The sequence below is a fragment of the Procambarus clarkii genome, chromosome 54 (genome assembly GCF_040958095.1).
Source record: "Procambarus clarkii isolate CNS0578487 chromosome 54, FALCON_Pclarkii_2.0, whole genome shotgun sequence".
In the NCBI taxonomy this organism is placed as follows: Eukaryota; Metazoa; Arthropoda; class Malacostraca; order Decapoda; family Cambaridae; genus Procambarus; species Procambarus clarkii.
The window spans coordinates 19,239,776-19,254,105 of record NC_091203.1 but is presented as its reverse complement, the minus strand read 5'-3'; the positions used below and the strand labels follow the sequence as shown (position 1 = coordinate 19,254,105).

Genomic DNA, 14,330 nt, shown 5'->3' with positions numbered 1-14,330 from the left:
AGCGTAAAAACAAAAATGTGTATACTCTTTTTACTTTCCTTACCTTAGTTCTCGAGCTACGCATTTCATTTTGGTACCAACGTGTTCGCAATAAAATTCTCTAGAAGAACATCAGTAAAAAAAAGTCACGAAACGTATAGGGATACCAGCACCAAATAAATAACTACGAAGATGACTCGCCGTGAGCGCCCAACAGCAACAAAATGTTTTTACTCTTGGGATTGTTATCACCTCCACACTTGTCCTACAGCGTTAATTTTGGTATCAATGGACTCGCAATGAAATTCCCAACACGGTGATATGAATATAAGCGTAGAATAATAGTCGCGGCCCGCCCGCAAGAGTGTGGGAAGTGGTGAAATTGTTACCCGGTATCGGTGACGGGACGACGCACGGCGCTTTGAAAGTTTATACTTATTTCACTCTCATGACATTAATTTTCTATGTACGTCATTCATTTTTGTGTCAATGTGTTCGCAATAGAATGTTCTATGAGCCCATAGGTAAAAAAGATCAACAAAGCGTAAGATAGAATAGCGCCAAATATAAAACAACGCTGGAACATATCAGTGAGTGTCAAACACACACGAAATGTTTTTACTTTTGTTATGTTTGTCAAGTTTATACTTGTTGCACACAGTTATTTTTGGTTGTATATTGATTGGAATAAAATTCCCTAAACAGACATATGCATATAATACATGATATGGGGGAAGCATTACCAGTATAAACGGCTAAAGTCACCCACCTGCAACCCGTTTGGGACATAATACCATTTGATCGAAGTGGTCCACACCTTTCATGAACTTATTGTACCATGCAGCCTAGTGGTGAGAAAGAGAGCCTCATGGCGCGCAGTTTGAAACAAACCCAAAGTAAATCGGATAAAAATTGAATTTTATACAAATATTTTAAAAGAGGACATAACTTTATGTCCACTATGTGGTAGCGTTAGGCGAAATAGGACTCCTCGGTGAGTCCGGTTAGTGCGAAAGTGTTAACACTTTCGCGCTAACCGGACTAATATTCTTAATTCTAACCGGATTAATATTCTTAATATCTCTTTTCTCAATGTCCTGCCCAGGGTATGTATAACTACATTTAAAATTAATATTAATAATAAAAGTATTTTAAATGTAATGGTATTTATCATCTATAAAGTGTAAAATAGTGATATTACTTTTATTGTATATTGCCCACCTCTGCCTTGTTATATGGTTGCAGCAATTTTATCAGTCAATTTATGTGCAATTTATATATATTAAGATGTTTCATATAATTACACTGATCAAGCAGAGACCATAGCAATGTGTCTTGCTGATTCCTAAAATGAATGGGAAGGAATTTGGGCTTACGGTCTTTCTTTCCATCAAAAGCAAAGGACCATTGGTCTTATCTTGAATAAATAGGAATCACGGTAATGATGATGGATTAAAGAAGTTTAGCAACATGCATTATTTAAATACCAGTACATGCAACATTTATATGATTGGGAGTTAGAAAATTGACTACAAAGCATCACACAGTCAAGTTTAATATATTTACTGCTAGTATTGTGACCAAACTTAAGTCATAAGCTTGCAAATCATTCTGTAAGATGAAAGCAAGCTTACAACCTGTAATACATATTTACAAGTTGTCTCTCTCTCACACGCTCCCCTTCTCAGCAGAGGGAGAGGAAGTAGTTGATGCTGCTGCTGCAGGTTAGTTGTTCAAACTCTATTCTCTGCATAACATCTTGCTTCTTGTCCATCTGCTGCACATATGAACATGAACATCAACATTTTATTTAGACAGAAATATATACATGCATATATATAGGCAAATAGTTGAATTCATGGGCGGTAGGTAGGTATGCTACCTAAAGTCACAAATACACAGAGCATTTCCGGCATATTGCTCTGTGAATCGTGTTAACCTCTAAAGTGCCTTTTATTACTTGTGCAAATTTTGTTTTTGTGCTATATGTTATATCTTTTAATGAAGTCCAGGAACTGTGTAGCGTGGCAATTTCTGCCCGATTGTTTTGTATTTTAGATGATGTTTGATAACTAATTTATAATTTTTGGTTTTTAATTTTATAACTTCTGTATAAAATTATAGAACTGAATTCAGTTTTGAGTTTTGTTCTAATCTTTGATTAATAAATGTTTATTTCATATATTTGAGTTAAGTACAGTATGTTAATGACTGCTTAGAAAAATAGTTGCAACTGTTTTCATGATGGGAAGATGACCCAAAGATCTAAGAGGGAAAATGTTTAGTGTTCAGGGGGGTATATGAGGGAGCTGGTGGAGGCATGAGGTGTTTAGTAGTGTGTGAGGGAGTATAAGGGGACTGGAGGAGGCATGAGGTGTTGAGTAGTGTGTGAGGGAGCTGGAGGAGGCATAAGGTGTTGAGTGTGAGGGAGTATATGAGGGAACTGAAGGAGGCATGAGGTGTTGAGTTGTGTGTGAGGGAGCTGGAGGAGGCATAAGGTGTTGAGTGTGAGGGAGTATATGAGGGAACTGAAGGAGGCATGAGGTGTTGAGTTGTGTGTGAGGGAGTATATGAGGGGACTGGAGGAAGCATGAGGAGAACATGAAGGACCTTGATGGGCCATTGGGGCATCGTTGCTTCAGCTAAGGAATCTTCGTGTTCTCTGTCTGGTTGCAGCAGCGTGCTGATATCTGCCTGCCACCATAGGCACTCGTGTGGATGCTTCAGATGCTATTCTGGTGTTCTTGGTCCCTTGTTCCAGGGGGCCCGGTTGTCCCAGAAGAGGTCATAGGGTGGTCAAGTTTAGCCAGCCTGCTGCTTACTCATCAACTCATGACATCTGCCATCGTTCCTAATGTGCCTTTGATAGATATTCAGTCTTGTGGATTTTGGTAATCTAATGGGGTTTTGGCATCTTGGTAGATGGTCAGTGTCTCTAGGGAGCTCAGGGCATGTTTTCTTCAGAGAAATATAAAGGTCACTGCCTCAGAAATATACTGTTGCATGAAATGAAATGCCTCTTTTTGTTCTTGTGTATCTCACCATTCCCCGTCCTTCCCTTCTTCCCATAGTGGTTGGGGGAAGTGGGTTCTAGTGGGTTTTGATATGGTGATCTTGTTTTTCCAATCCTCTGGGCCTCCTCTGTGTGGGCGTGATCATGGCCGCTGGTAGGCACTCCTGAGTCACTAGAACCTGGTGTGGTTTCTAGGCACAGAATGTTGCAGGTGGGTAGCTCAAGGAGATACAAAGGGATCCACCAGACAGTGGTATTCCATTCAACATTGGATGCATTTATAAACTATAATGCTACTACTAGTGAAAGGTGATTGAGAAAAATCTACTTCTTCACAGACATGGTGGATGGCCATTTTGAATACCATCTGGCCAGCTTGGGTCCAGGTTGCCTGGGGGGCCTTCCACCTTGTTACTCCGAGTCTTTGGTACTCTTTTTTTTTTTTCTCCTTTTTTATTCAGCGTCTTGGTTTCTTGGCTCGGTCATCTATGCCTCTTCTCCACACTATCTTCCATTCCTTGTGGTCTAGTGACATGTTTGCTGTGACTCACTCTGGGTGGCATACAAAGTCTTTAACGTTCCGATAATGGCCTCTCCAGTTCTCGATATGTTCTCATTTGGTCGATGTCCATAGCAAACACTCCTTCCCTGCTGTGTCCCCACTGCATCTGGTGGTATCATGCCTGTCCTGGCACGTTTGCCTGAATTTGCTGGGGGCCATTTGTCATGTTTCCCTTCACTCATAATTTACAAGTTTGTTCGAGTTTCAAGTGGAGCCCCTTTGTATATTCTCTCAGGCTCTACCCATCATTTTAGATATAGTGCTCAGACACTGTCCTTGCCAGACGTGGGTTGTTCTTTCCTAGGGTGCTGTGTCAGAGATATATCTGAGTTCTGTCATTACTCGTTGGCTGGCTGCTTGGAACAACTAGTTATTTGGTTGCTCATAGGGTCCTGTTTTACAGTCGGGTTCGTTCTCGATTCACAATCAAGAATTCCAGGTTCAAATCCCAGGCAGAACATAAAGGAGTGGGTGCATTTCCTATCACCTAATGCTCCTATTCACCCAACAGTAAGTAGGTACCCATGAGTTTGTTAGCTTGTTCTGTGGTTGCGTCCAGGTGGGGGTTCAGTAATTAGATCTTGTGGGGGACCTCAATATAAGCCTAAAATGTATAAATACACCCTGGCTGCTGTCCCCCGTCTCAATGAATTGTTATTATAAATTACTGTACTATACACTGCTTTTTTGTTACCCGAGTTTTAGTGTTGCAACTGCTTGGTCTCTATGGGTTTTGTTTTATCTGGAGTGCCAGGGTTAGTCTTCTGGAGCCAGGGAGCCGGTCGGCCGAGCGGACAGCACACTGGACTTGTGATCCTGTGGTCCCGGGTTCGATCCCGGGCGCCGGCGAGAAACAGTGGGCAGAGTTTCTTTCACCCTATGCCCCTGTTACCTAGCAGTAAAATAGGTACCTGGGTGTTAGTCAGCTGTCACGGGCTGCTTCCTGGGGGTGGAGGCCTGGTCGAGGACCGGGCCGCGGGGACACTAAAGCCCCGAAATCATCTCAATATAACCTCAATATAACCTCCCTTCTATCTAATAAGGTCAGCCTTGTTGCATTTAGGGCTGCTGTCTATTGTTGGTTTCCACCCTTATAAGAAAGTTTAGCATTGCTACTAAGGGTGCTAGCACAAAAATTGTGTTTTGAGTGTTATAAAATACCGTTTACTGTGCTTCACTTATGCAGCTACTCATTTCTGTTCTTTCTGCCCTTCTTTCCCATGGAGTTTGGGGTTGGGTTTGAGGTTCAGTAGCAGGATCCTGAGTGAACTGAGCTGCTACCTGGTGGTTATCAGGAGAGTTTGGTCAGGTGTAGTTGCCTACTCCAATGTTTGTTTGTGTTTTTTAACTTTTTCATACTTTTCTTGTTGTTGTTGAAAGTTTTGAGTCACTGTTTGACTTCTTGAGCAGTTCTTAGCGGATTAATATATTGTACTAATGTCCTCCTGTCCTCGCTTTGTGGAGGCACGATATTGGTGTTGCCTTAAAATGGGTTAAAGTCTTCAAATACCTCATGTTTGGGAGCAGCCGGGGTTCATCAGTTCGATGAGCTTCAGGGAGATAGGTGACACTCGATTTAGCATTTCAGCACACACAGTAATTTATTATTTGCCTGGATTTAATAATTTTCTTTGTAACATGCACAGAAAATTATGATTCTTCAGAGATGCTTGAAAATTCCCAGGGATATCATGATGTGCTGGCTTCCTTTACTTATCATTGTGTTCAAGAGTGATGCCTCTTGTCAATTGTCAATACTCATACAATGCAGCACCACGCCTTGTTGACTTATGATACAGCTCAGTAACATACTTTTAATCTGTGCCTTATTTCCAGTTAAGAGTTGAAAGTAGTACTGTACAGAACACTTAACCTTGATAGGTTATATTTATATGCATTTTTTTTTCACAGGTGTGGTGAGCTTCACTTTTGTAAGTGAAGTGATCCGTGACAACTTGGGGACGGTTGTGAGCGTGCTGGAGTCAGTGTGGTCCATTCTCCTGGGCAACCTGAGCTTGGCTATGTCTGCGCTCACAGCCGCTGCCTCCCTCCTGCTTGGTGGTTCACTCTCGCTGCTCAATGCTCTCATCAGTGTGGTGAGTGACATTACCTACTGTATGTTAAGTTCATATTGCATTCTTTGAACTGTGTAATCCTGGGTAACACTAACTAATTTATTACTGAGCAGTGTTCTTGTATGTCTTATGAATATTTTGTAATGTTACTCCAGACAGGCTGGCTTGGTTTTGTTGCAGTCATGAAGGCATTGTTTGAGGAATGTTAGCCTTTCGTTAATGCTCTCACTGCTGGGAATTGTATCTGTGGAGCTTCACAGTAGAGAGCTGAATACATGAATGCTGTTCTCAGTTTGGTCTTGGTATGATGAATGACTAGTACTATAGAGTCCATATCAAAGAAGATATTCTTCAATGGATATGTGGATATTGTAATAATTTTCTGCCAGCTAGACCCCTTATACTGTGTGAGTGCTAAGAAAGCACAATTTATAAGGAAAATGTGTAAGAATAAATGCTGATCCAATTACAGTATATGTGGAACCATTGAAAAGAATCTGTGCTGGCAAACCTGAAAACATTGCCCACAGGCTGTACTAGCACACATGAGATCATTGCTGGCAAGGTGTACTGGCATATGTTGGATCATTGTCCATAGGCTGTACTGGTATACATGAAATCATAGCCTGCAGGCTGTACTGACAAGTATGAGAGCTTTGTCCAGGTTTATAAAATTTCCAAAGTTTGGCAATCCAGTCCTTAACTGAAAGACAGTGGTTATCATCCAGAGAACAACTGTTGCCTGTTAGCCCAATATCCAGTGTTGGATCTAATAAAACGACCTTTTTTGAATGAGCCCCAGTGGCTCCCTGTATTTATCTCACTGAGGATCACATCAGATATGAGTTTTGTCAGATATCAGATATATGAGGATCAAATGGATCACATCAGATGTATGAGTTTTGTCTGACTGGGACTCCTCCAGAAAGAGGCGTTTACCTGAGTTTTCTTGAAAGCCACTAACACTAGTGGCCTCGATGAAGACAGGAAGCCGGTGGCTTGTCGAAGGTTCCCCTATTTGCCTCGATAATCCATTCCAGTTGTACTTTAAATCCCAACAGAGTTTTGGCTTTAATGGCTTGAAGGCAGTTACATGGGTTAATAACCCTGTGGATGAAAAAGCATCTCTTGTTCCCGGTCCTACATTGTGGCTTGTTGACATGGTGGCCGAGCAGACAGCACGCTGGACACGTGATCCTGTGGTCCCGGGTTCGATCCCGGGCGCTGGCGAGAAATGATGGGCAGAGTTTCTTTCACCCTATGCCCCTGTTACCTAGCAGTAAATAGGTACCTGGGAGTTAGCCAGTTGTCACGGGCTGCTTCCTGGGATGTGTGTGTGTGTGTGTGTGTGTGTGTGTGTGTGTGTGTGGTGTGGAAAAAAAATAGTAGTACAGTGGAACCTCTATTAACGAGTGGCTCTATTAACGAGTTTTTCCAGTAACGAGCAAGCCACTCGCAGCAAATTTGTCTCTATTGACGAGCTCGCCTCTATTAACGAGTGAAACCACATGGTGCTTCCTAGTGTCTCGCGGGTTCTCGCAAATTCTCGGACGCCTCCGACGCCAGTGTTGTTGTTGTTGTATCTCACACGACAAGCATCCCTCTGGATTTATTTGAGCTTTTCTTTGGGTTTTTAGTGGTTTTGCGACTACAATTTGTAACACGATGTCTCCAAAGAAGCTGCTTGCTAAAGATAGTGTTGTCAAGAGGAAGAAAGACACAATTACTGTGGATTTAAAGAAGGAAATTATAGCAAAGCATGAGTGTGGTGTCTGTGTGATTGATCTCACAAGGAAGTATGGCAGGTCCTCATCAACAATTTACACCATTAGTAAGGGAATGAGGAGGTAAGGGAGGATGCTGCCTCTTCCACTGAGATCAGGGAAGTGTTTGGAATGTTTGAAAAGGTGAACGCATTCTTGGAAAAGCTGCCCTGATAAAGCAGTGACAACCCGATGTGTGAAAATGTTTAATTAATTTATCACTTTGTGATAACACTTTATGAAAGTGTTATCACTTTCGCAGGTATATGTCGCTTGAACGTAACACTTTTTTCTCTTGAATGCACCCAAACACCGCGCTCAAGCGTCATTTGAGCAAATATTTCTATAAAATTCAATTCTTATCCGATCGGCTTGGGGATTGTATACATGTTTGCCATGAAATTTCCATTTTCTTTAATAACCACATTGCCTATTTGAGAAAACGGCATTATATTGTATCTTCGTGGTAAGACTATTATATTGTTGACACAATGAGTGTAATCAACGTAGTTTTTTATTTGGTGCTGGTCTAATGCATCCTAGTGTGACATTTGAAATGAAATTTGGGTGAAATTCCCAAGAAGAGAGAGTCCGCCTGACTCAGAGGTGGATTCTCCTTCCACACCATAACCCCTCTCATCCTTCCCACCTCCCCATCGTCTCCCTCTAGCCAGCAACTACTCTTCATAAGGTAAAGTAAATATTAAAACACTACAACAAAACATTTATATTTACATGTGCAATATAAAAATATATTTTTTTTACATAAAAAAAAGTCATACAAGTATGGATGTTTTTGGGAGTGGAACGGATTAAATTTATTTCCTTTATTTTAAATGGGGAAATTTGTTTCCAAAGACAAGTTTTCCAGGTAACGAGCTCGGTGCCAGAACGGATTAAACTCGTTAATAGAGGTTCCACTGTAGTAGAAACAGTTGATTGACAGTTGAGAGGCGGGCCGAAAGAGCAGAGCTCAATCCCCGCAAGCACAACTAGGTGAATACAACAATAAGATGATGTCAACCAAGCATGACATCAATAAGATGTCATGCATAGTTTGCAGTGTTGTTAGTCCTGTGGCTTCAAGCATTCCTGATAGAGATGAGTTGGCTCTGGAATGACTTTTGTTGCCTGGTGTTGCAGTTTCTCCAGAGCAGCTTTTTTCCTTCTGAAGGTAAGGTCTCCATGCTTGGATATAGTAATACGAACAGGGGTGCACCAGAGATTTATACATTTGAATCACTACCTTCTTTTCCTTGAAATTGAAGGTATGCTTGATTATTCCAAGTGTTTGGTTAGATTTTTTAACTTCCGTTTCTACCTGCTGTGCAACTTTCATTGAATGGTGGATTTTGACTACAAGGTCCATTTCCTCATCAATCTGCTGTAATGTAATGTTATTAATTTGGTAGTTGTGGCGCAGGTTGTTGTGTCCCACATGTAGTGCCCCACATGTTTCATTGCATTTAATGCTGGGTTTCTGGGAGAAGCCCCCCAGTGACTCCCTGAAGCTAACTAACCACAGAGAACAAAAATAGGACTTATGAGGGAGGATGAGAGATGACATGCACTAGGTCAAAGACGAGAATTTGGGCTAGAAGACACGGCCCATTTTAACACATAACCAACTAGGACCAAGAACATTAACCATATACAGTGGTGCCTCAGTTAACGAATTTAATCCTTTCCGGCACCGAGCTCGTCATGTGAAATGCTCGTCTTGCGAAACAACAACACTTGTTGGAGGCGTCTGAGAACTAGTGGGAATGCTAGGAAGCACCACGTGGTTTTCTTGTTAACCGAGCAGAAGCTCGTCAATCGAGACAAATTTTCTGCTGGTGGCTCGCTTGTTACCTGAAATGCTCCTAGATGGGGTTGCTTGTTACCTGAGGTTCCTCTGTACTATGCCATCGGAACCCTTTTAGAACGCCAAAACCGCTGAGCCAGAATATCAGCCCAGGACATGTTGGAAAAGACTGGCCAATGCAGCATACTTGCAAACATCATGGGCACAAGGGTAGACCGCATGCTGACTGGCTAAGAGATCATGGGACCAGGAGCTGGCATAACTAGCCAGTTACACCCTACAGCTGCATCAAAGGGGCAAATTACGAAAGGGTTGGTGCATACCCTTTCGATGTGTGCATCAAAAGTTGCAACATTTAGTAGAAAAGGGATTTGCAACAGGAAGTGCAGTGGCATTGGAGTCTTGACTTTCCAAGATACTAATCTTGACCAACAGCAGGTGAGGTCCCAACCCTATCAGGCTCTCTCTGAACAGGGACAGAATCCCAAGAAAGTAACAGTTAGTCAATAGAACGACAATAGAAGGCTGCCACAGACAGAACTTGGGACATTGCATCCTCTGGAAAGAGGAGGGTCATGAAAGGGGAGGAGGACAAAAAGGAAAGGGACCACTCTGAATCTAACAGCCTGTCAACACCTAAGGGGGGGGGGGGGGGGCGCTGAGTAAAATGCCTTCTCTGCCTCCTGAAGGGGAGTACTCATCTAGTTGTGCTTGCGGGGGTTGAGCTTTGGCTCTTTGGTCCCGCCTCTCAGTCGTCAATCTACTGGTGTAGAGATTCCTGAGCTTCTCGAGCTCCATCATATCTACATTTGAAACTGTGTATGGAGTCAGCCTTCACCACATCACTTCCTAGTGATGTGGAATGTTGCAGGTACATTTATTAACTACTATGATACTGAAAAAGTTATTTCTAATATGGCTCAATTAGATACTCAGCTTCTACCTGTGTCCCCTTGTGTGTACCACCTGTGTTAAATAATCCATTCTTGTCTACCCTGTCAATTCCTCTGAAATTTTTGTATGTGGTGATCATGTCTCCCCGAGCTCTTCTGTCTTCCAGAGACGTGAGGTGCAGTTCACTCAGCCTTTCCTCGTAACTCATTCCTCTTAGTTCTGGAACTAGCCTAGTGGCATACCTCTGAACTTTTTCCAGCTTCGCCTTGTGCTTAACACTATTGCTGGCGCCACGCACGCACCGCAGACTTTGACGTCATGAGGCCAATGGTGCGAGCGAGCCTGCTGTGATGCTTAAATGTGTATACTCGTTTCAGTTTTCTCACCTTAATTCATGTGCTACGTCGTTCGTTTTGGTATCATTGTGTTTGCAATTAAATTCCCTGCAGATGTATATGCATATAATGTTCAAAAGCCTGGCGAGACTCCCTGCAGCAAAGCCTAAAGTTACCTGTGAACGAGCACCAATTTGCACACCGCAACCTAATGTGTATACTCGTTCAGTGTGATAACATCAATTTTCATGTTACATCGCTTGTTTTGGTATCAAATTGTTAGCAAAATATAGGCGCGCATTTTTAAACTAGTCCCATAATAATAGAGCAATAACTGGAATTTTAACAAATATTTTAATTTTGGGCGCTCATCATCAAAATTACTTATATATTTCCAATGATCTGACGTAAAATTTCATGTTACAGTGGTACCTCGGTTTAACACTTTCGCGCTCTTGGCGCTCAAAAAAAAAACAATACCCCAGATGCTTTCGGCACTTCGCGCGCCTACGCGGTAAGACCGAAAAGTGTACACTCTTTTGACTGTCCTGACAATAATTGAAGGCGCACGTATTTAAATTTGGTATCACTGTCTTCGCAATGAAATTGTCTATAAGAGCATACCTATAAAATGCCGCCCAAGCATAAGGAGTATCAACACCAAATAAAAAACTATGCAGATCACTCGCCGAGAGCGCCAAACAGCAACAAAATGTTTCCACTCTCTTAATGGTTGCGAAACCTACAGTTGTCCTACATCGCTAATTTTGGTATCATTGGAATCGCAATAAAATTCTCTACACGGACATATGCATATGAATGTTTAATATAGGTAATTGCCCACCCGCAAGAGTGTGTGAAGTGGAGAGTAGTTAGCCGCGAGCGCACTGGCGAAAACACGGGGGGGAAATCATGCTTGGAAAGTTTATACGTTTCCTGACCCTACTTTTCTATGTACGTATTTCTTTTTTATACCAATGTGTTCGCAATAAAATTTTCTATAAGATGAACTGTATAACATTTGTACAAAGCATGTGTAAGAGAAGCGCCAAATATAGAACCACGTCGCTCAGTATGCGTTCGCGGCAGAAACGAACGCATTGTTTTCGTTCGTTTGATGTCATGTTTATACTTGTTGAAACATTTTATAATTTGTATGACAGTGATCGCAGTAAAATTCCCTACACAGACATATACATAACACATACAAATATTTCCCACGTGTTGGATATATCAACGGCTAAAGGGAACCCACTGCCACACGCTCGCCACACCCCCAAACATACTTTGTGTATTTTTTTTTTACTCATAGAAGTTTATGTGATATAATATTCATTCTGGTACCAAAACATTCGCAAATAAATTCTCTACAAAACAAAAGTATCCCCATCCATTTCGGTTAAAAAATGGAATTTATAGAAATATTTTTTCGATGGACGAGAAAACTCGGCTGTTATGCGGAATCGTAAGAGAAAACGGCGACGAGTTATCTCTAATCTAAAGCGCGAAAGTGTTAAGAGTTTAATCCGTTCCTGGAGACAGCTTGTATTCCGAAAACTCGTAATCCGAAGCTAATTTCCCCATAAATAATGGGAAATTAATTAATCCGTTCCTGACTACCCAAAAACCTCACTTCAAACTAAATTTTATACATAATTCATCTAAATAAACCTACAAAACTACGTTCAAGTTATTACTTACCCTTGCTGATGATTGCTGTTGGCGTATGGAAGATGGTGAGGAGGAGAGAGGAGGAGAGGTGTTATTGTTTGCTAGGGAAGTCCCCTTCCATTATAACATCAGGCAGTGAGGACTTCACTGATGTGCACTCTCTGGCACATTTTGCCTGCATACCACTAGGACTTGCTTGTGGCTCACTGCTTGCTTGTCTTACTAAGAATCTGTCTAAAGACACTTGTTTTTCCCTACATTTTAACACTTGTCTGTAGTAAGACATCACATTGTCATTTAAAAGGACAATGCAACGGCCTGCTACAGCTTTATCTGGGTGAGTTTTTTCAACAAAGCTTTGCAGTTCTTCCCATACTTCACACATTTTCTTAATCAAGAAGGGACATCTCTACTGCCTCTACTCAGTTTTTTTCTGAGGTTGAACCTTATCAATGGCTTTCTTGAGACCCATGGCAAGATACATAATAACAACTTTTATGCTCAAATGGCCAAAAAAAACGTCAAAAAACTGTAAATCCTTGTGAAGAATTGAGGCGGGATAGTCACTGGGCGCGAGACACTGGTAAACTGAGGTGTGATCGCCATGCCACCAGGCGCTAGTCTGCCTGTACTTGTACCAACAAACTCGTGTTCCGAAGCAACCCTCGCCTTCCGAGGCAAATTTTCCGAGCAAATCCTGCTCGTATTCCGAAAAACTCGTATACAGAGACACTCGTATTCCGAGGTACCACTGTACATCGCTTGTTTTGGTATCAAATTGCTCGCAATGTAAAGGCGCACATTTTAAAACTAGTCCCATAATAATAGCACAATAAATATAATTTTAACAAATTTTAAAATTTAATATTTAGACCCAAAAACGTATTTATAATCTTTCAAGTGTTCTGACATCAAGTTTCGTGTTACGTCTTTCATTTTGGTATCAAATTGTGTGCATTCTAAAGGCGCTTATTTTGAAACTATCCCAAGGTCGATCGGATAAAAAATTAATTTTATACAAATTTTTTTGTAGTGGACGCAAGTCCTCTCCTCGGCTAGGACTCGGGAGAAAAAAAATGGATGCGAGTCATGTCCAAAGAGAACGATAGTGTTAACAAGGTACGGGCTCCATGCTGGCGTTGCATACTCCAGGATTGGAGTATGGTATACATGGTTCTGAAAGATTCCTTACACAGGTTCTGAAGGCAGTTCTGAAGTTAGCCAGCCTCACATTCGCTGCTGATGTTATTCTTTTGATGTGGGCTTCAGGAGTCAGGTTTGACGTGATGTCAACTCATAGATCTTTCTCGTTGTCCGTTTTGTGAAGGACTTCATCTCCCATTCGGTATCCAGTGTCTGGTCTCCTATTTCCTCCATCTAATTTCATTACCTTACATTTACTTGAGGTGAACTTTAGTAGCCATTTTTTGGACCATTCCTTCAGTTTGTCTAGGTCATCTTGTAGCCTCGTATTATCTTCCTCTGTCTTAATCCTCCTCATAATTTTTGCATCATTAGCAAACATAAAGAGGAACAAGTTTATTCCCTCCGGGAGATCATTTACATACCAGAAACAGTATAGGTCCAAGGACTGAAAGAGTGGTAAACATCTTGGGCAAGGCTGCCCAGGTAGGAACTGCATACTTCAAAGTCTCCACACCTGAGGTGATACTAAGCAAAGCCACATTTTCTCCACACTACCTAAGAAACCATGTTGATCATTATCGGGAATGTCAACATTGGTAGCAGAATATAGTATGACGAGAATCTGGAATAGAGAAGTGGCTATTCGAGCAGGTGTTGTGCCCATCGCACATTAAATAAAAAAAAAACTGCTTGATATCTCTACGGTATGAGAGCTAAATAATAAATTTTTAATAAAACAAAAAATTATTAATTTTACACAAAATGACAAGTAATAATGAAAACAAAACCCCTTATCTACTTGGCTTACACACAATCAAATGTGAAATATGTACATGTGAAAATTAAATTTAATAACAAAAAGGTGCAGGTAATACTTTACACAAACCTGACTTCACCCAGGGGGCGAGAGTATATGTTACAGCTGAGAGCACTCGAAGGGTAGTCTGTTGTGCTGGACGCTGGCAAGCACTTCTATATAGGGCATGACATCATAGTTGGCGCTAATTCTGGCGTTTAACAATCAGCCAGCAGGTAAACGATCATTAGTTGGTGCCGTCTGGTTCCCCACCGAGACAGCAGGTGTC

At 41.6% G+C, this 14,330-nt stretch overlaps 1 protein-coding gene across 7 annotated transcripts in view; it reads left to right on the top strand.

The window, feature by feature from the left end:
* LOC123771277 (transmembrane protein 245) overlaps positions 1 to 14,330 on the top strand; it is a 449,452-nt gene that overhangs the window by 247,454 nt on the left and 187,668 nt on the right. For 5 of the 7 annotated variants that reach the window (XM_069305159.1, XM_069305161.1, XM_045763753.2 and 2 more), the window contains one exon: positions 5,466 to 5,650. In XM_069305159.1, coding sequence (XP_069161260.1) covers positions 5,466 to 5,650 — 185 coding nt within the window. Of the gene's footprint in view, positions 1 to 1,667; positions 1,704 to 5,465; positions 5,651 to 14,330 lie in introns of all 7 variants that reach the window. The other 2 variants (XM_069305158.1, XM_069305157.1) reach the window with 1 other exon arrangement.